Here is a 21,861-nt window from a genome sequence, read left to right as displayed (position 1 = left end):
TTACATGGTTTTTATCAGTTGAGTTGGAAGGCACCATGAGAGGGTTAGTGGAACCAGGTTCAAAAGCAACAAAAGGAAATGGCCCCTCACACAGTCACTGGTCGATCATTGCAACCTGTTGCCAAAGCATATTTTGGATGATAAAAGTTTTCAAGAGCTCATGGGGAAACAGGATAAATAAGTGGAAGAGGAATTCACTGAAGGCTGCTAAGTACACAGAAACCACATTCCACTGAGGAAATGCTCTAAACTCAAAGCAGCTGAAGCCTGGGACAGCAGTTGGGAGAATTATCATGTATGTTTCCCTTGTTCATACGCTTCCTTTGGAGACCATCTAGGATCATTGCTGAAAACTGGCTATTGGGATAATTGAATGCTTGGCAGTATGGCTATTTTTATCATAGAATAGTAAAATGATCTGGGCCAGAAAGGACCTTACAGATCATGTAGTTTCAACCCCCCAGCCAAGAGCAGGGACACCTTCCACTAAACCACACTGCTCAAAGTCCTATCCAGCCCCATTTATGTTCTTGAGTAAGAAAAGGGAAGAGCAAGTAACCTGGTGCTGAACCAAACATGCACACTTTCAACTCTTACTGCCTTAACTACTTTTCCCAGCTGGCCATTTTGAAAAGAGATACTCAAAAATTGCACTACTGAGCAGCTACAAGAGGAGCAGTCTAACCAGAGTCCATGTGGCACAGCTACCGAGTAAACACACACTGATTTCCAACTGTTTGAGTAAAACTGAGGACAAAGTATAGAAGGTGATGAACTCTCCATTTGTTTCCATGCACATTTGCCTGCAAATATTATCCTCCTCATTATCTTGAAGATCTTTGCAACAGCATAGCCAACTGGGTGCTTTCAACTCCAGCTCTTCCTTTGACCACTATCAGTGTTTGTGTTCCTGTTTAAATAAGATAAGGTGGTTTAAAAAAAAAAGGGGGGGGGGTGTAAGATGGGGGGGAGGGAGGAGAGAGTAGAGCTGACTGCCGCATTTGGGTTGAAATTCTCATCCTGACTTTTTAAGGAACGGGGAAGGAGGGATTTCCTCCCACCGCCCCCCCCCCCCCCCCCCCCCCCCCGATGAATTTCATTGAAAGATTCTAGACTATCCCTCCTTTATAAAATCATTTTTTATTGACAAAGTTGTGTTGGAGTAAACTCCACGGAAAGACCGAGAATGGGGGTTGAAAATCTTCTCTACAGAGGTTAAACCTTTCCTTCTCTGCTAGGTGGCTTCTTTTGTTTTGTTTTGTCTTTCTTTGTGGCTTTCTCCTCCTTGGCACCGAGAGAAGTCGCTGCGTTTCTCCTTCACAGAACCAGTCACGCCGGCCCTAGGTTCACGCTGAGGATCTGTAAAGTTTTCCAGCTAAAGGGAGTCAGTCACTTTTACAGCGGGGGGTGTGTGCGTGGGGTGGCGGGGACAGAGGTAGGGTATCAGCAGCAACGGGGCTCTGCCGCCGAGCTGTAGTGGCAGCTCTGCTCTGCTGAGCACTTGCAGGCGGTATAATTAACCAGGCAGGCAGTGAATTAAATCTTTGTAAAGCCCACCGAGTGGGGGGTTCCTGCAAACTTTTCCAACCGGTCTCAGGCGGCTGGGATAACATCAGAAACAGCAGCAGCAACAAGCAAAAAAGAAGGAGCCCGCTGGACGCTGCAGAAGAGCCAAGCCAAGCTCGGTGTGAGAGCTCCCGCTGACGGGCAGCTGCGGGCGGCCGATGGACAACCTCCGCGGGGCCCGGCCGCTTCGGCTGCTCTTGCTCCTGGCGCTGGTGCCTTCGCTCCGGGGCCAAGGTAAGTGCGGGGAGCGGCACGGAGCCGAGCCGCGGGCGTCCGTCGGACTGCGCTGCGCCTCGCTCCCCCTTCTCCCGCCGCCTCCCCGGCGCCCGTGGGCCCGGCTCTGCACCCGGGACTAGCGGCGGGGGGGTCCCGGCCAGGAGACTGTGGGCGGCGGGACGCCTCACTGCCCCAGTGGTACCCGCTCCGGTGGGAGCGGGAGGCAGCGCTCCGGACAGCGAGCTGTGTGTGACCCGCCGCTGTAGGTCCGTAGGGCAGTTGGTCCTCTGGGCTTCCTCTGATGTCCCTGTCCCCGACCCCCCCACCTTTCCCGTACCCCTGGGGCGTCCCGGGCAGGCTTTAAAGCGCCTCTGCCACGTTCAAATGAGCTGAAAGGCGTGGCGTGCACCGGTTCCGCAGCAGCTGCCCAGTGCTGTCGGCTCCTGCTGCCCCCGGGGCCGCCGCCCCCGGAGCGCTTTAGCTGTGCTCTGGCGGGTCGATGCGAGGCTCCGCAGGGACGGACTTGGCCAGCAGGAACTGGTGAGTGGGTCCTTTGCGAGGCCGAGCAGCGCTGTCCTCCCGGAGAGCCAGCCGGCCGGGCCCCCGGGGGCGGCCACGGGGCTCTTGCAAGCCGATGTCCCAAAAGCGTCACCAATGTCCCTTGTCGGAGTGTTGGCGCTGTCGCACGGTGCATACGGGGGTCGGGTGAAATCGCAACCCCTCTGCAACGAAAGGTGCCCGGTGCATATGGGGGTCGGGTGAAATCGCACACCGTGAAGGTGATGTGTACCAAAACGGGTGGTCAGGGGAAGTGTCAGGTCTGATCTGCAGGGGACCAAATTACATCCCCCCCCCCCCCCCCCCCCCCAATGGGAAACAGGAGCAGGAGTTACGTGAAATCTCAGTGGAGCAGGAGGAATAACAAAGCAAAAGATGCAGGCTTTTTGAAGATAAAATGTGAAACATTTATGAATTATGGGGTGTGATGTAGTTGCTTTTGAAAGCAGGGATCTGTGTCCAGGCCATGGCTCCTTTCCCATGCTATGCACTTTTCCCCTGTTGTCTCAATACCATATAAAAGAAAAGGATATTCAGTTGATTTAATTCAGTGTAGCAATCCAATGCAAATAGAAGTGGTAATATATGACAAAGAAACTACTTCTCATATGGTGATAATGAATTTGTCATAGTTAACAGATAAGTGACTTTTTCTGCTAGAGTAACCTCGAGGGGCGCATTCAGACTTGAGGCTTGATTGTGCTGTAGTCCAGGCAAACATTTAGAAACATCTGGTCTCTGGCATAGGCCTAACAATGGTAGACAAAAGCCAGTGTTCTGGCTCTTTGATTTTCATATGGAAGAGCACTACTCACAAATATCCTTCAGAATATTTGCTTTTTGATAGAGATGTTAGCCACTCCTTTTAAAAAAGGAGGGAAAAATAAAGGTTAGAAAAACAATATTTAGTGCCAGAATCTTCAGATCGCTCCTCCTTTCTCTCAGATAACAGTACATCACCAAAAATGTGGCTTTGATGTATCACAGTGATCAGACATGGTAATTTTAAGCATTCCGAGTTATGGTAAAACATAGAAGAATTTAATCTTGTAATCTCTGCACATTTAACCTTAATTACTGGACTGCTTCTTAGAAAAAGGATAAGTAATTAGATATATAAGTTCAGGTTTTCACAGGGTTTTTTTGAACACAAAATATAGCCAAATTTGTCTGTAAAAGGTATACCAGGTTTTTATTCTCCAATAGAAATCCATACTCTAATTCCCTGAGAATTTCTACATCTATAGAATTCTGAATGCAGTACACTAGCTAAAATTAGATTTAAATGTCTAAAACCAGACAACAGTCCTTGCTTAGAACACTACATTTTGAAGGGTGGATTTCACTCAGATGAAATAGTTATTGGTAGTTGTAATTGCTGTAAGAAAGATACTTTTTTTTTCTGCATTATTTCACATGGCCATCTGTGTTTTGCAGGTAAATGAAGTAACTACCTTGTGAGATCATGTTGTTTAAGTGCAGGCTTTTTGGGAGCGTGCCTCCTTTCCTCTGTGTGACTAGAATAAGGGGGTTTGGGGCAAAGACGTGTTCCTAAGTGCTTTGGTGATATAATTGCCAAGTTACTAGGACAACATATTTCTGAAAGACCTTCCTCCTAAGCTTTTTACCATCAGGTTTCTTGATTGCTTTTCATTGCTAATGAATCACCAAATCATCAGTATCTGTTAATTAAAGTCCTCATTCTGAAAAAAACCCCAAGGGACTGCTGCCTTCAGTGTAACTGTCCAGTGCATATGAATATGAATATGCACATCATTCTTTGCAAGAGTAGGGGTCTTAAAAACATTCTAAATTCTATAATGCAACCTTATTTTATTGCAAAATTTGCATTTTTAAACCATTTTTTTGTTGTTGTTTTCCTTATAATATAAACTGCCATCTACTGAAGAATACAAATTGTTCACATCATTATGTCCAGTCACTGTCTGAATAGTTCATCCTCTAGCTGCATCTTTGGCATGTCTTGGTACTACAGGCACAGACAGTTTAACTTACTAAACATCTGGAAACATGTCTATTCAGGGTGAGCTTAGAGTTTGCAATAAAAAAAATGTTCCACTGAGTTTGTGGAATGAGTTTTATTTTAAGATTATGATTTTTACATGTGCATTTATAGCAATAAATTTGTAAGAAGTGTATGGGTGGAGGTAGAACTTACAAAAGGCTAAATCTGTGCTTTCTTGCCTTCTATCATAGATAAAATCTCCCCCCAAAATCAGATAGTATCAAAAAATACAGTTCTAAAATGTGAGTGCTATCTACGTTAGTTTTAAGTTGAGGGTTTTTGTAATAGTCCATTTTCAGACATGACATTTTATTGCAGTCAGGGGAAGAGCAAAATGTTAAAACTCTTGGTTTTCATCTGTGTAATTGAAAGCAGACTTGTTAGTGAAATCCAAGATGAAAATCCATAAACTAGCTTATCAAGTTACTGCAGTATATTTATATCACTGTCAGATTTCAGGCACTACCTGATAGCAGGTCAATGCATTTTCAAAAGTTATTTATTTATTGTTGCACTTTAGCCCATTCTGCAAGTTTCATATCAACTTTACATGTGTTTTTAATAGATAGTTGTATTGAGACCAACTTGTTCTATAATACTTTTATTAACATTTTCTGAGAGATGTGTGTTAGCCCTCTGGGAGTTGGCAGAAATAGGATTACCTGGGACCATGAAAGAATTTTAGTTTGGTTTTGTGAGTTATGGATAGACCTAAAGAAGTAGGTGACAAAATCAATTCAGTAAACAGAGGACATGGATTTACTAGATCTAGTAAAATATCTGTACAGAATAAAAGGGGATGAGACAGAGAAGATCAAGAAAGAGAGCTGAAATCCAAATAAAAAACCATCAGAGCATAGTCAGGAATTTTAATGGTAACATACAGCGGTTTAGGATGAAAGAGATAAATGAACAAAAGCTTTTGTGAAAAAGGTAGCAAAATGTGATGGTTGGCAGTGACAGGGAGTAAGGAAAATGAGCAAAGTTAAGAAAGAACAAATTAAGAAGGTCGTTTTAGCCAGAATGGGCAAAAGTTCTTGTAAAGCACTCAGAAAATATCAGGCATATATATTTATGGGTTTATCTGATGGAAAGAAGTAGGCCAGCTGTTGAGATTTCAGTAGTCATCACATATAATTAAACTGGGAGGGTGGATAACAGTGCTCCAAGGTAAGATATAGAGGTGAAGGAGCAGTATTGAGAAGATGATTGCAGGCTGAGAAAAGATGGAAAAATTGTCCACAGAGAAGTCCATGAAGGAGTTGTCAAGAGAAAAGGGAATACAGAGGAATAGGGCACAAGAAGCAAAACAAGAATACATAGGAGAGGACGGGTCATTACAGATCAGTGAAGAGCCCTAGAAAAATGTAAAGAATTTCTGGACATAACATTTTGTGAGTAAAAATCAGTTTAGAAATGCTCTGAATAATGTCAAGTTAAGTGGAGGAGTAGTCAAAGTAGTACCTACAAAGATGACGTGGTGGGTAACTTACAGTGACAGGGAGAGTGTGTACAGTAACTGTGACAGAAACCTGCCTGTTTATACACTTGGTGAGGATTTTTGTCCTGCTGAATTAATTTCTGGCAAGTCACTGGAACAGTCCAGTAAAAGTTGCAAAAGTCTTTTCTGATCAACTGCATGCACCAGTCCTAAAGAAGGATCTCCAGTGCTAATGCTCTCCTGAATTCACAGATTTGTATTTGTAATAGACCAGGTTGGATGCAGGTTTGAGCAACCTGGTCTAGTGGCAGGTGTCCCTGCCTGTGGCAGGGGATTTGGAGCTACATGATCTTTAAGGTCCCTTCCAATCCAAACCATTCCATGATTATATTTGACTATATAGTTAATGAAGTGTCTTGCCTTCACTTATTTAAACAGGTAGCACTTTCCCCCCCCCCAGCTCTCATGAATACTTTGTCTCTGCTTTGTGCTTGTATAACTTACTTAAAAATTTTGACAAATTGCCCTTTTGATTTCAAGTATGTGCTGTTGGATCTTAAGAAGATACTGAATTTCTAGATTCTCACAAATTCTCGTGAGAATTCTTTTCAGTAAATCAGATTAGTGGACAATCTTCATTCCAAAGAAGCTGAATGATATCTGGGATGAGGTTTTGGGTACATACTACACAAGTCTAGGAAGTATGTTGTTTTCTGGATTATGGTAGCACCCATAAATGACCCATGCTGGACAAGATTGTAAAATGTTCCCTGCTAAAGGGTTCACTTTTGGCTCTAGTCAAAATTTGGATTGAGACCTTAAGATTAGTAATAAAGCAGTACCTAAAAAAATCTTCTGTATCAATGCCAAAGTAAGTGTATGGATATTGAAATACTTTGCCAGATATATTCCAGATTTTTAAGGTATTTCCAAGGATTTAGTAAGCACTGGAAGGATATACTGTACAAATGCTACCAGCAGTACGTCCATTCAAAATGCTACAATCCTCCAGCTTTGAAGTTCTTATCACTGACTAAATTTCAAGTATTGAGTACTTCTAATATCAATACTTTGGCGGAAAATCTGGAAGAGCTAGATACCAGTTTGCAGCTCAGTATACATAATTTAAAAAATGAGGAAAATCTCATGTAAGAAAAAGTTTTAGTAATGTTTTCTCCAAAACAAAACCTTCTCCAAATCATTGCCATATAATTACATGCAAAAACTTGATCTTTGTTTACTTCATGCTCTGTAAGGTCTGTGGTTCTCTCCATACTTGAACCTTGTCCCACTGTGGGTAAAGTTTATCCCATCTACTTAATGTTTCCAGACTATTCTTTAAATATGACAGTAGTAGAATATGAGAATCCTTCATCATTGTCCATTTTTTAAAAATATATATATATATATTCAGCAATAAACATGCCTACAGAGTAGATCTGTTTCACTTAAGCAGTATATAAAAGGATAGTTATTCTTGCTCATTTTCTGATCAGATGAAAATAGAGAAATCCCAGTGTGAAAATGTTTTTCCTGTAACTATTTTTCATGAGAAAATACAAGAATGCTTAAGCGTATGTATGTTCAGTACTCTGAGATGTGCAGCCTTGTCATATTCTCAGATCCTTCCTATTTCAGTTGCTTTAATTTGAATATATATATATAAGCTTAATTCAAATCCCTTTAAGATTTATCTAAAGACTGTCATTTACTTCAGTATGTTTTGGATTAAGCTCATTATACAAATGAAAAGCATTAACAATAGCTTTATTGTTACCTCTTATATAAAACTTTCTAAGCACACTTTTTTTTTTTAAGATTTGAAATGAAAAATCAAGAGAAGATAGAAAGTTTTTTTTACATGAGAAAGAAAATGACACTTCAAGGTATCAACATTTTGTGAAGTAATTTCATTACATGATTTTTTTTCATACAGGGAAGAGTGAAGAACAAAATTTAACATATGCTTGCCCGAAAGAGCAGTTGCTGTTGTTCTCCCAGTTATGACTCTTTTTCACAGATTCACCTTGTCATCTTGGTGAGACTGGGTTCTTTAGGCCACCTGTGCCCATCAGAGCTGTGAATGCACTCTTCTTTCATGTTTTTGTGAATATGTAAGGTCTAAGATAGCCATTACTTATACTAAGCTGTTTACATGATGCTGACTTGGTGGGCTGTAGTATTAAGTTTCTCTCAGTATCTTTGTGTCTTCTAGAAATCTTCAGAACATCCTTCAGTCTTCTGCTTTCAGTATCATCTTTCAAACTCCAGCATCCTTACAGAAGTCCCCAAAATAATCTACCTGGAAAGATGAAAAAATTCAAGTCAATTTCATTACAGAAAAGTCATCCATCCACATGAAGTAGCAATCTTCAGACACATAGAAAGTTGTTGAAGTGTGTAGAAGCCTGTGTGTAGAAAATAATAACAAAAAAATTAGGTTTCAATAGGCTTTTGAAGTGGACAGTGAGGTAATGTATTATTAAACATTCTCTGTCATTGCCTAGAGCGGTTATGGGATCAGCCCCACTTGATATTGTTTTGAACTAGATAGGAATCTGCCTAAAACTGACCATATTTTATCAGTTTTGCCTGAGATTAGCGGGTAAGAGAAGACAACCTCTTGAGGGCTCCTACATCCCTATCTTTTATGGTATTTGGATATATATTCAAAATGCCTTATAGTCTTCCTGCAATAGATGGAGTCACCTTTTCTAGTTTTTTAGTAGCCAGTTGTCTACTTTTTTTGAAAAGTTTTCTTACTAGGCCTGAAGCAAAGCAACAAAGCTACAGTAAAGCTCTTACTTTCCCCACCAGAGAAAACAAGGCATGTTGCAACATAACATTGCCTCCCTTAGGACTGTCCATATCACCAAATATAGCAGCTACCTTATCACCAGCTATTGCCATGAATGATTTTAAGAGCTGCTTTTATAAATTGCAAACAGACATCTCAAAATGAGGTTTGGTCATATCTGAAAAATCCCCCTAATTGTGTGATGGCCACTGCTGGTGCTACCAGAGCCACATTCCCCATAAATGAGTGCTCTCCAGACCTAAGAAAATTTCCAGTAAAATGTTGGCTGTTTTAAAACCAACCACAAAACACACTAACGTACCAGGCATTTCCTTTAGGGTGCTGCTGCTTTAGTTTAGTGTGCTAACTGGGTTTCTTCAATGATTTCAGCTATTCTGAAATAATCACACTTAGCTGAGAATTCATCTGAAGTTAAAGGTTCAAACACTTAAAGTCTGTTCAGGTCGTATTTCTTAGCACATGAGCTGTAGGTGATTGCCAGTCCTTAAAGATCCAGTATGACCTCCACACTTGGAAGAGAGAAGCACTATTATAATAGGCTCTCTTTGAGGGCAGGCAGTAGAGAGACAGCCTTGTGGGCTGCAACAGATGCACTAGAAATTGCTTCCTGGCTTGTGCTGTTGTGGGTATTACAAGACAGGGCATCTTGGTTCCAAGTTTTATGTTAGGGAAGTTTAGACTGGTATATTCTTTAAAGGAATCTGTAAGAACGATCTAGTGTGGAAGGACCAAGAACAGCTTACTGTTGAAAGGTGACTAATGCCATAGCTCAGCTGTGTCTGTTCATCTTACCCCGTTGGCATATTGGCATATTTGATGGGCAGTCTTGAGGTGAACAAGAACGTCTCTGAAGAAAAAGGGAATCTCCTATTCATTTTAGTTCTTTCTCTGCATATGAAGTGGAGGAGAGGCATTTTCATGCCAACTCCAGCCTGAAGAGATCCAGCAAATACATTATCTCAGATGGAGAATGGTAACGGTTTCCTGTATCACCCCATTACTCCAATTCAAACCATTTGTTTCAGGGAATCATGAGGCCTGATTTTCTGGTTTATGTCTTTCTCTTTCACAGCTTCAGGTGTCCTTCACCCTTTCCTCTGCTCTGTGTGCCTAATCCCTAGGTTTATACACAAGATCAAGATGTAACAAGGCTGTACTTATCATGTTAGTCTATTACCAGTTGGACCTTTGAAGTCAGCTGGCTTCTCTCTTGTCTAAACATATCTGGGTCTATTTGATGCCTTCAGTGACCAGCCAGAGTGTTTTTCCATTGCCAGAAACAGCATTTCCACAATTTGTTGTAAGGACAGCCAAAAACTCAAGACTACAAATCCCAGCTGGCAGCACTTGACTGCCATCCCTGCTACAAAAGCAACTGCCTTGTCCACCTAATATTAGCCAGGTGTCATTGTTCCAAGAACAATTGCTTTGGCATAGCAGATCAGGCCAAGCACACTTTGTCTGCCCTGAACCTATAGCACAGTTGAGCCTTGGCCAAAGGGTTGTGCAGTCACTCTGGGCTTTTTTGTCAGGAAACTACAGATGTAAAGGGAGGTTGGAAGACAACGTGACTCTGAATAATACAGGTGATCAACGTGTTATTTTGAGGATCAAAATCCGTATATAGACTTGAGGGTTTTTTCAGCTGACGGATGAGCATCACTAGTAAGAGATTTTCTTGACAGGACAAAAAAAGTTTTGTCAGAAAGGTATGCTGTGAAAGTTGAAAGTATTTTTCTTACTGGAAATCTGAATGAATGCATGCCTGTTGTAATCATGAGTTCCAAAAATTCTGGATGACATACTGTTGCTGAAGTATGTTGGAATGGTGCTGAGCTTTCACAGAGCCCATCTGCTGCCTGTGTCTCCGTATGCTGAGAAGTGATAATCATGTTCTGTTTTCTCACATTCCATAGTGCTGAGACTGTGACAGAGTAAATTGAGTGAAGGGAAAGACCTGCACCGCGATTTACAAACGTTATCAATTCATGTCCTTAAAAGATTAAAAACATCTAAATAAGGAGGTGTGACTTTGACCCCTTGACCTGCATTCACTTCCAAATCCATACCCAGCTATAGCTGGTTATGTGGGCTGAGAAGTTGATGAATTTGATGGTCACATCACTTATTGCACTGAAGAACTGGAAAGCTTTACTAGCACTAGTTTGTTAAACCCACCTAGGCTCAGGTGTAGCATTGGTTTGGTATTATCATTAGCTTTATAAATGTTCCACAGGTCAGCACTGAGTAATGAACAGCTATCTAATCCTGCACTGTACATAGGAATTTCCATCAGCAGCCACTGTACAGAATAGCTGCTATTACAGATTGTTACTTAAAAAATCTGTCCCTTTTTGATCTAGATGGAATGCTACTGCCATGAAAATTATCCAGTCCTTTTTACTTCTGCTTATTTTTTTTGCACAATTCCCAGAAACAATTCAGGGTTTCTCATTCCAGGAATCATGCTTTTGGGTAGCATTTTTCAGCTTATCTTTCTTTTGCAGAAAATATTCACTGTAGCAGCTGAATAAGCAATCATTACATCATAGAAGTCTAAGGTTATATAGATTTTAACCACATTCCTTGCTTTGAACTCCCACGCAGTATGGCAATCCTGTTAAGATTAGAAGACTACCTTTTTTTTAAAACAGCCATATGCCTGTACACATTTTGCTGATGCAAGCATAGTTCATTGCTAGCACATGGATGCATCATCTACACCAAATATTTGACTTTGTGTGACCTCTAATCACTTCGTATCTGATAGGTCTTCTTTGACACAGGTTTTAGAGGTCAGAGTTCCAGATGTTTCTACTGTCCTCTTGAGAGACTTCTGAAATCCCTCTCACAATACTGCATGTAACACCTTGACATGAGGACAGGGATCCTCGGTTTTTACCATACTAACACAACTCAAATTCTTTTGGATGCCCTGCTACGCATACTTATTCACAGGGACGAAGTAGTGATAAAGCTGCATTTGAATTTACCTAATATAGACTTGGATTTTCTCAATTGGTCAATTACCATGCACAGTTACTGTATCTGAGTGGAAAGGAAGTAAACATGCTACCATCTTAACAGACCTCTGGTTTATCTTCATACTTCTCTGTCTTGTGATACCAAAAAGCTGAACAGTAACTTCACAAACTTACAAAATGGACCAGGTAGTGTGTTCCCGCATTTTACAACTTTCCTGTAGGGTTTCTCCCTCCAGATAAAAGGGCACATTTCAACTGGACACAGACAGTATCATCAGCCTTTACTAGAAGTGTTTTGTCTCTCAGATGCCTGAGATTTCTCTGGCTCGTTTGCATGAAACATTATACACTTGGCAAAACAGTAACAGGCACCAGGTTCAGCAGAACAGTACTGTAATTTGTTTGATCATCTTTAGCACTCCAGCTCTGAGGGGTGCCACGAGCAATAAAAGACACATGGTCACATTCAGAGAAAAGAAACCGCATCACTTTCTGCGCAGTCAGTGACATTCTCTGGGATGTCGTAATCAGCATAGTTTCTACCATCTGCTTCCTGCCTCCCTTTCCTTTCAGATATCCTGCATTACAAACCTCTAGTTATGAGAAACTGAAGAGAGGCCATGGCCCCCCATGCTGTTGGTCCCCTGAAGAGGGTGTAAGGAGGCACAAATGGCCTCAGTATGAACTGCTTGCCCAAAGGCTTCCAACTGGGAGCCACATGAATATGCACATGTAAGGTTGGATCCACAACAGTGGAAAAATACAGTTACGAGACGGTAAGTCTGTCCTGGTTCTGAATATTCATTAACAACTCTTCATGCCAAAGCAGTCACAATCGATTCCAATGCAATCAGGAGCTGACTCCCAAAGTGTGAGACATGCACTTTCTCAGATTTTGAAAGAGTAGAGATTTGTCCACAAATGGCCATTTTTAAAAGCAAACTTCAAGGCCAACCTAGAGAAAATGTTTTTCACTGGTTTATTGTTATGTTTTAGAAGAATGGCCTTTAGGGTGGAGTCCTTTTTTTACTGCTTGTTTTTCACTTCCCTCTATTCTCAAGAGATTTTTGGCAGGATCTTTGAAGGATATGAATTGTGATGTCACCAAAACAATGAGTCTGGACCACAGTTCTTCCTCAGAAAACTATCTGAAATCCTTCTTTGCCTGGATGCACTCCTACAGACGAGCTTGCTTAGCTTGGCCTGCTTTGAATTCTTGAGTTATTTGGTTGCAGTAGAGGTGTGTTGCCAGAGCTGGGAAGGAAGAACTGGTGTCCAGAGCCAGGGATTGTCCTTCTGGGGAGGAACTTGGCTAAAGACCCATTTGTACAAAGCCTTGCAAAAACCTGCAGCCAGCTCTGCACTTGAGTTAAATGTGTATCATTTTTCAACACAGTTAAGATTGACTGCAGACAACAGCACTAAAAATAGGGTGATTTGTAACACATTGCGTGAAATTTGATGCATATAGCGTTTGTTAGCAATACACTGGCAGACAGAGCACATGAGACAGTGTCCCTGTTCCCAGAGAAGAGATCAGACACAAATACATGTCTTTCAGCACAGGCAGATATTTATTTACAAGACTGATTTTCTCTGTATCATTATGAACTGCAGTTGGCTTTCATACACTGGCACGAATATGGGACTCACTGAGGAATTCAAGAGAAATACTGCTTTGACTTTGTAATGACAGAATTTTGACCATTATTTTGGGTACTCAAGTAAGACTAGAAGGGTGACCTGGGTCATGGAGTACAGACCTCTGTTATAAACTGACATTTAAAGTAATTTTGTTTGTAAGTATAATGATTTTCTTATTAAAACACATTTGGTTTATTTGATCCCGTAATTCTGATTATTGTTTACTACTGTAATATTTGTTGACAGGAACCACATCCTTTAATAAGCTTCACTTATCTAGGCTTAAAATGGTCTATTTCTTCCAATTTTTCCTCATAGAATAGGGCTTTGATTCCTCTGACCATCTTTCTTGTCTTTCTTTTACACATTTTTCCATTTTGATGTAATCTTTTCTAAAGAAGGATGGCCAGAATTATGCTTAATACTCCAGAGCTTTGTACTGTAGATCAGATAATTACCTTAAGAGTACCTAGCTTAAGATGAATGATGCATCCTAAAATCTCATTTAACTCTTTCCATTTTGCTTTGAATTGTTGGATTATAATCACTAGTTGGGATATATACGTTGTTCCCTGCAAACAGCTGAGTTACTTGAGGGAATTATCTTTACTTGCTTATTTGTCCTTTCTCACATATGAAGATCTGCGATTTGAAGTACTCATGTAAACTCTGATGTGTGTCAAAGTAAGTGCGATCATGAACAGATTTAATATTTCCACTTATTTTGATAACTGCAACAGGTTAGGGTTAGGGTACATGAAGAGATGGAAGGAAGCTATAAACCTCATTCTACATCAGGAGCACCTGGGAAATGATGGCTTTGTAACTGGTGTAGGGGGAGCCAGAGGAGACAGATGCTCGTCCTTACTAGGCTCTGCAGGAAGTAATTTGTGAAGATGGATAGTCTTGAATATAATGCTGCTGCTTATTGAATTTTGCTGCTTTTAGATATGCTTGGAGCAAAACTAAGAATGAGAGAATTGTGAGGCATTTTATGATCCAGTAGAGAGATGGTCTGGGAACGACCCATTGTGCACTCCCTGTTTCGCCACCCACTTGCTGTGTAACGTGGCCAAGTAATTTCATCAATCTTTACTTCACCTCCTCCATCAAAAAGAAGTAAATGAGATTTGCCCTCCTCTGTGCAGCACAGCAACCTACAGATGAATGGTTCTTACTTATTTTTTGTTAAGTAATTAGTCAAAAATCATTTAGGTTGGAAGGGACCTCTTGAGATCATACAGTGTCTGAACACTCTCACAGTAAAGAAGTGTTTTGTTGTATTCAGATGGAGCTCCATATAGTATAATTTGTGTCAACTGCCTCTTATCCTGTCAGTGGACACTTGAGAGAAGTCTGGCTCCATTTTCTTCATCCGCTCTTGTCAGGTATTTATAAACATCAATTATATTTCTCCTGAACCTTTTTTCTCCAGGCTTAACAGTTCCAGCTCTCTGTCTCTTCTCATGTGAAAGATACTCCAGTGCATAAATCATCTTGATGGCCCTGCCCTGGACTCACTCCAGTAAGTCCATATCTTTGTTGAAATACAGAACCCAGGACTGGTCACAGCACTCCAGATGATGCTAAGTCCAGTCAGCGTCATGATGCTCCAGATGATGCTGAGCACACAGCACTTTGACATTGATGCTGAGCAAAGGAGAAGAATCACCTCCCTCAAATCACTGCCAATATTCTGTCTAATGCAGCCCAAGATGGTGTTGGAAAAGAGAGAATTTGTGTCTAATCTCTTCTCTAGGAATAGGGACACTGTCTCATGTGCTCTGTCTGCCAGTGTATTGCTAACAAACACTATATGCATCAAATTTCATGCAGTGTGTTACAAATCACCGTATTTTTAGTGCTGTTGTCTGCAGTCAATCTTAACTGTGTTGAAAAACGATATACATTTAACTCAAGTGCAGAGCTGGCTGCAGGCTGCTGGCTTTGTGAGTGCGTGTTGCTGGCAGTGACCACCAGGACACCTAGGTCCTTCTTTGCAGAGCTGCTTTTCAGCTGATCAGTCCTCAGTGTGTACTGGTGCATAGGCCTTATTCCTCCTCAGATGCAGGACTTTGCATTTCCCTTTGCTGAACTTTGTGAGTTTCCTGCCAGCCCACTTTTCCAGTCTGTTGAGGTCCCTCTGGATGGCAGCACAACTCTCTGGTGCATCAACCACCTCACCACGGATTTGTATCAGCTGTGAACTTGTTGAAAGTGTACTCCTTCCCAGTGTCCATTTCACTGTCCACTTACCTAACTTTGCCAGTTTGTCTCTGACAATGTTATGGGAGGCAGAGATAAACCCCATACTTGTATCAAGGTAAACAACATCCACTGCTCTCCCTTCATTGACCAAGCTAGCCACCTCATTGTAGAAGGTTATGAGGTTAGCTAGGCATGATATATTTTTCATAAATCCAAGCTGACTTGTCCCGGTCACCTTCTTGTCTTTCTTGTGATTGGACACTGTTACCAGGAGGATTTTTTCCATCACCTTCACAAACAATGAGAAGAGGCTGGCCAGCCTGTAGTTTCCTAGGTCTTCCCTCTTGAAGATAAGGGAAACTATGTCTTTCTTGAAGATGGGGGAGAATTTGTTCTCTTCCATTCTTCAGGAACTTCTCTTGTTCACCATGACCTCTCAAAAATAGTTGTGAGTAGCCTGACAGTGACATCAACCAACTCCCTCAGCACCCAAGGGTGCATTCTGTCAAGGCCATCAGGCAGAAATCTTAGGAAAAAAGAGAAAACATTAGAAAGCTGTCCCTCTTGATAATCAGATTTTATTTTTTTCTTTTACACAGATGGCATATTTGTTATACAAGGAACTGTTCAGTATCTGGACTACAAGATAATTAATAGGAAAATGTGACTCATGTTTATTCCAAGTTCTGATACACCTGCTGTGCAGTGAACTTTTGCACTTCGAATATGAAGCAAATCTGTAGTGCTTGTCAGTTCATTAACAGTATTTAGATTTATTAAATTAGAGACTTTTGCAAAAATATCTTCTGAACGAATAATTATCTTCATTATGCTTTCTCTTAGTTTCAGGGTTGTTATAAATTGGTATCTGTATTAATTTTTCTTTCATATGTTATCAAAATACTGTCCCTCTGTACAATACTTCTGCATTTACAGACATGCTTTTGAGTAAAACAGTAATTGAAAAATAACCTCAGGAAAAAAATAGTTCTGCAAACTAACTTGTCGTGAGATTAATCTCTCTTCCATATCAGCCAGTTACTTGATCTCATGGAATAATCATAGGATGGTTTGCATCTGAAGGGACCTTAAACATCATCTAGTTCCAACCCCAATAGCATCATTAATACTGTATTTTTCAGGATTTCAAAAGGTTCCTTATTGCTACTGATGGTTTTGATAATAAAAGAGTGAATCTGACAGATCCTTTTATTGTGCAGTACTCTTATCTATACGAACTTTTTTTCTGCTAGGCTGTCAGGCTCTAGGCTGTGTCTTTATGTGGCAGGTAAAGAGAAACTGCAATTTGCTTTACCGTGGAAGGAATACCTCCAGCATCTGCGCTTATTGCAAGGTGCTAACAGATGCTTCATTTGGCCATGGCTGCCTTGTGGATGGGTGCACTATTCTGTGTGTAGATTAGGGAAAATGAATGGATTTTCTTTTTGTTTTGTTTGTTTGTTTTTAACTGGCAGATGAAATATCATTTGCTAAAGTTATATTAAATATATTGTCTTTTTCTTTCTTTCCTCATTTCTGCAGATCTTTCAATGGAAGAATGCTGTGACAAGGGCATTGAATGGGCAAATAAAAACAGAATATGTGCTTCTCTACCCTTAATATCTGAGTCCAGAGAATGCAGGTATATAGTTAAGTATTGTATATTAAACTACAGTTTGTATTTGCATATAAAACCGTGGTAATGGCAGGTATAAAAGCTGATTTAGAAGATAAAGCACCCAGCTCCTAAATTCAAGTTTTTCAAGTTCACCTCTAGCCTTAGGGAGTACCTACTGAGTACCTACTTTTCTTCCATTATGTCCTTTAAATTTTTGCTGTTCTAGTATAGAGTCATCCAGCTCTATCTGTTTTACATGTGCTGTCTCTTAGGCAGAAGAGTACCATACTCACAGGGCTTGGACTTTGCCTATAGTCAGTACATCTCAGTGTGACACCACAAATGTCAGCCAAGCTTCTTCAGTTTATAAGGATTGTGGATGTAGCTCAGCAATGGTCCAAATTCTTGAACAAAAATGTATCAAGAAACATGACAGATCCTGTACATGAATAATCCATGGATTGAATACATACATACGTATTTATGTAAGACAGCCTTTTAAAACTGTTTCTTCGGTGTAATGCCAGAAGGTAATTATTCTGCAGGTCTTAGCTGAATTGCTGTGTGTGGCAACCTAAAGGTAAAGTCGAGGAGATTTCTGGTTATGTAGATTGTCTGACTTCTGTCAAATGTATTTGACCACAGACAATAGTAACCTTTAGTTTATAAATAGATTTCTTAAACCTGCTGACCTTTAATATGATCCTAATTATTATTATGTAATCTAGCACATGAAATAATTAAAAGGTTTAAATTATTTGAACAGTAATTTTTTGTTTATACTGAATCTCTTATATGGTTGGGACATTCTTATTTTTTATGTTAGTGATAGTTTGTGTTATTTTTGCTGTTAAATGCACTTGTTGCATATAATTTGTGGAGTTAACAGTTTGTGATGGGTAATTTGAGGGGCAGTTTCACAGAGGATTTTGTATTAAAGACATGTTACATTGCTCCCATCTTTTCAAATGCATTGCAAAGTGATTTAACCTCAGTAACTGTAGATGTGTTGGATTGATCTTTATTATGGAAAGAATGTGTCTTGCAGGCAAGTCTGTCCATGTTCTCTGACTTTTGCATTTATATTGGCATTGAAAGCAGTCTCTTACGCAGAAGAATTGACAGATAGGACTTAAATCCCAATTTAGAAAATACCTTGAAGAGTCAGAAGAGTTATAGACAAAACAGAAGCAGCAAAAACAGGAAACCAAGTTTACTGAACAATCTGGGAGTGAGAATCTCAATGATTTAATGTTAATTTGATAAATGTGAGTTGTGATTCTACTGTAAATGTAATGTATTCTTTTAAAGACTGCCATTTTAGAGAGCCTTTAAGACTTGATAGGAACCGATAAAAGCTTACTAACACTTCATCTAGCTTTTGTGCATAATTGATATGCAATTAAGAAAATCATAGTGATGTAATGGTAATTCAGAAATGGGTAGAGTCATGGATTCTGTGAGAGGCACGAGCACTTACTGATAAACAAAAAAATATGGATAAATGCAGTTCAGTTGCATTCATTCATGACTGCATGATAAAGAAACATTTACGTTTGAGTGAACCTTGGCTTCACTCTAAAAATGTGAACCTTTGGCACCTTTGACTATTTTCTTTAATGGCAATATTATTTTACTCCACTTACAATCACAAACTGGCCTATCTGGGACAGACAGAGAAAAATCCCTTTATGATACCTTTTCAGACAGAAAAGTAAGGGACAAATAGTACCTTCTACTTGCTGGTGTAACTGGAGCCAGAATGAGCAGCGAGGGAGCATAATTCCCTTTGCAAACATGTGGCACTGATTTTGTACATTTATACCTACTGCACAGAGGTGTGGGCAGAACCAGGTTTGTTGCACTTGCTGAGGTCTAGGCAGGTGAGAATATGGCACAGGATGCCTTATTGGTTACAGATTTTCCAAATAACTTTCTTCCTATTTAAACACCTGCATTTAAATAAACATAAATAAATGTTTATTTAAACACCTGACATTTATGCAGTTGTTTAAACTCCAGCTGGGATCTTTTGACTGTCTAGTGCAGCACAGTGTTGAACAGCATAGGTCATCGGACTTGAAGAGCTCTAAAAGAACATGGCCTCTTGAGTGTACAAACCCATATTACTTCATACCAGATGGAGCTGTTTGCCCTCCATATTTTAGCTTAGGTTTGCAAGGTTAGCAGTTGAATGCAAGGGTAAAATACATTGTGAAATGAGCAGTTTTGATGAAGGAAAAATGATTTTGTGCAGTTACTTTGCGAAGACCATGCAACACAGAACAGATTGGATGTGAGTACTTTCCCCAGCACACATGACAAGAATTTACATGCTGGTTTTGAATCCTCTGCTTAGAATAATAATAACATAATGGCATCTCAGATTCAGTCCTTCCCTCAAAGCAAGCTAGTTTATTTTGCTTTTCTTTTGTTCATATGAGGAACAAGCTGCTTTAGTGAATTAGAATTGCACGCCCTTGATCTTTTCCAAACAATTTAAAGCACATTCCTAGTAATTAAGAAGGGATTCCACATGAGTGCTGAAATTCTCACACCTGCCATGTATCCTGGAGACAAGCTGACAGATCTGGGTTTCAACATCTTTTTAGGATCCTTCCCCCTAAATCTCTTGTGGCTCTTGAGGGCCTTGCCATCCATGTGAATGGCACTTGCTGAATATGGCACAGGTCAAACTGCAGATATGCTCGCTTTCTTGTGGGCACAGGTGAGCCAGGTCCTTTCTGAAGTTCACATGAATTCACAAGCTCTACATGGCTTCTGTTACTCAGTTGCATTTAAGTTGAAACCAGTCATGTCTGCAGTCTCTTACTGTGGTTGCTTGTGCCACAAATGAGTATACCCCACCATATTATCACTCTGGACAACAACGATATTTTTCTGTGTCTTCATGACTCAGTAAATATGAGTGTAGAGTTTTAATGAATAATATCTTTGGCTGTTATAACAGCAGCTTTTTGCCCGTTCATCCATTTTCCTGTGATGTGTTTAAACTCACAGCAAACAGAAAGAGCACAGCTCTGGTTTGTTGTTTTTTTTTTTTTGTTTATTGGAACTCAACCTGCCCAATAAATCTTCATCCTTTAAAAATGAAGAGTTTCACCTGCCCAGTGGTGCTTTTAGCAAGTGAACTTAATTCCTGGGCCAGAAACAGTCTATCTCCATATGAGAATTGCATGCCTTCAGCACTGAGTAAAGTCTTTGGAGTTACATTATTTGTTATTAGTGTTGCAAGAATACATAAAAGGAGAAGCTGCAGAACATTCTGCTAGGTACAGTGCAAGAACAGAACAAAAAGGTCATCTGTTTTCCTAAGTACAGACAAGTGGCAGCACTTGGATACAGACTCAGACGGGAACACAAGGAAGTAATGAGACAAGAGTGTTTGGAGTGATAGGCACCAGACGCTGACTGCTGATAGATGTTTATTGATTTATGCCATTGTAAGTCTGGAAGAGCTTGAGATTTTGGACGTCAAAGTTGTGACAGTTTTATGTATGAAAAAGCTGTTTAAAGTTACTTTTGGAGAAGTTGTCTTTATTAATTATTATCTCTTCTCTGTAGTCTGCTACTTGTGCCTCACAGTCACAAAGATTTTTTGGCTTCACAGTGAGAGGGATAGAACAGTCTGCTATGATGTGGTGAGGGTTTTATTGCCACTCATTTAGGATAATTTGCTTACTTCACTTTGTGAATAATGCCAAACTTCATCCTTCTCTGTCACATGATCAGTGTTGTTTCTCTACATAATATATAAGATCAATATAATTTTACCCTTTACCTTCAAGAAAACTTTAATTATATAATCTATAAAGTTTTTTATGAACTGCAGCTGATTAATTTTGAGATTTGTTGAATCAATTATTTTTACTTGAATCCTTTGCTTATTTATAAAACATGATCAAATGTATGTATCTTCACTGTTGAGGCACTCATTATTTTCATTTGTCATACTGTGTCACACATAGTACCAGATCTTGCTCTTAATTTTCTTAAACCCATTTCTATTGCATGTAAAACTGCAAACTGAAAGGACTAAGAGTGGAAAACCCAGCTTGTCTTTGCAAAATAATTCTGGCGTGGAATCAATCTCTTTTTAATTTGAATATTTTTTGTCCAAGACCTTCCACTGTGCCCATGAATAGCACTGACATAGTTTGAAGACAGGCTAATAAGTAAAAGCAGAGAGGGAGAGGGTAGTGAAACGAAATGGACAAGAGAGACATTGTTTCAGAGAAACATTAAATTTTAATACTTTTATGGAAAGAAATGAAAGGAAAACCAGGTGATTGTGAAATCTGTGCTGGTTTAGGACTGCATCCTCTGGGAAGGAGAATAATTGATATGAAGAGGTTGTGGAGATAAATAGGTATGTAGATTTTCAGCTCGATAGTTATTCCATGAAAATCAGCAACATCAGTTAAACAGAAAGTAAAAGTAAAAATATAAATATTTTTTATCTTGATTTATTATCAAATTACCTAGTAATGAAATAACTTTTGGATCAGCATCTGCAACAAAGAATAAGGATTTCCAAGTGATTTCTGTTCACTAGTGAGCCGTGAATAAAACTTATTTCAAAGATGCATGATTTTACCTGTAATACTCTGCATGAATGTCAGTTATGAGGCCTCATGCTCCTAGATATTTCATATTTAGTGTTTTAACATTTCAGCCATATTGCAGATAACCATTCATGTCAATAAGGTCCTGCTGTACTGTTTTAACTGAAAATCAGAATATGGCAGATAAGGTAGAAGC

At 39.9% G+C, this 21,861-nt stretch overlaps 1 protein-coding gene across 2 annotated transcripts in view; it reads left to right on the top strand.

Moving 5' to 3' along the window:
- The first annotated feature begins 1,156 nt into the window (after positions 1-1,156).
- FBLN1 (fibulin 1) overlaps positions 1,157-21,861 on the top strand; it is an 81,051-nt gene continuing 60,346 nt past the window's right edge. The window contains exons 1-2 of one of the 2 annotated variants that reach the window (XM_057426856.1): positions 1,157-1,800; positions 17,004-17,103. In XM_057426856.1, the coding sequence (XP_057282839.1) occupies positions 1,725-1,800; positions 17,004-17,103 (176 nt within the window). In that variant the 5' untranslated portion in view covers positions 1,157-1,724. The remainder of the gene's footprint in view (positions 1,801-17,003; positions 17,104-21,861) is intronic. The other variant, XM_057426846.1, reaches the window with a different exon arrangement.

The sequence above is a fragment of the Pezoporus wallicus genome, unplaced genomic scaffold, assembly GCF_028554395.1.
Source record: "Pezoporus wallicus isolate ANWC-B61680 ecotype Strahan unplaced genomic scaffold, APGP_CSIRO_Pwel_v1 scaffold_3294, whole genome shotgun sequence".
Lineage (NCBI taxonomy): Eukaryota > Metazoa > Chordata > Aves > Psittaciformes > Psittacidae > Pezoporus > Pezoporus wallicus.
The sequence above is the reverse complement of the archived record's forward strand: the minus strand, read 5'-3'. Positions and strand labels throughout refer to the sequence as shown.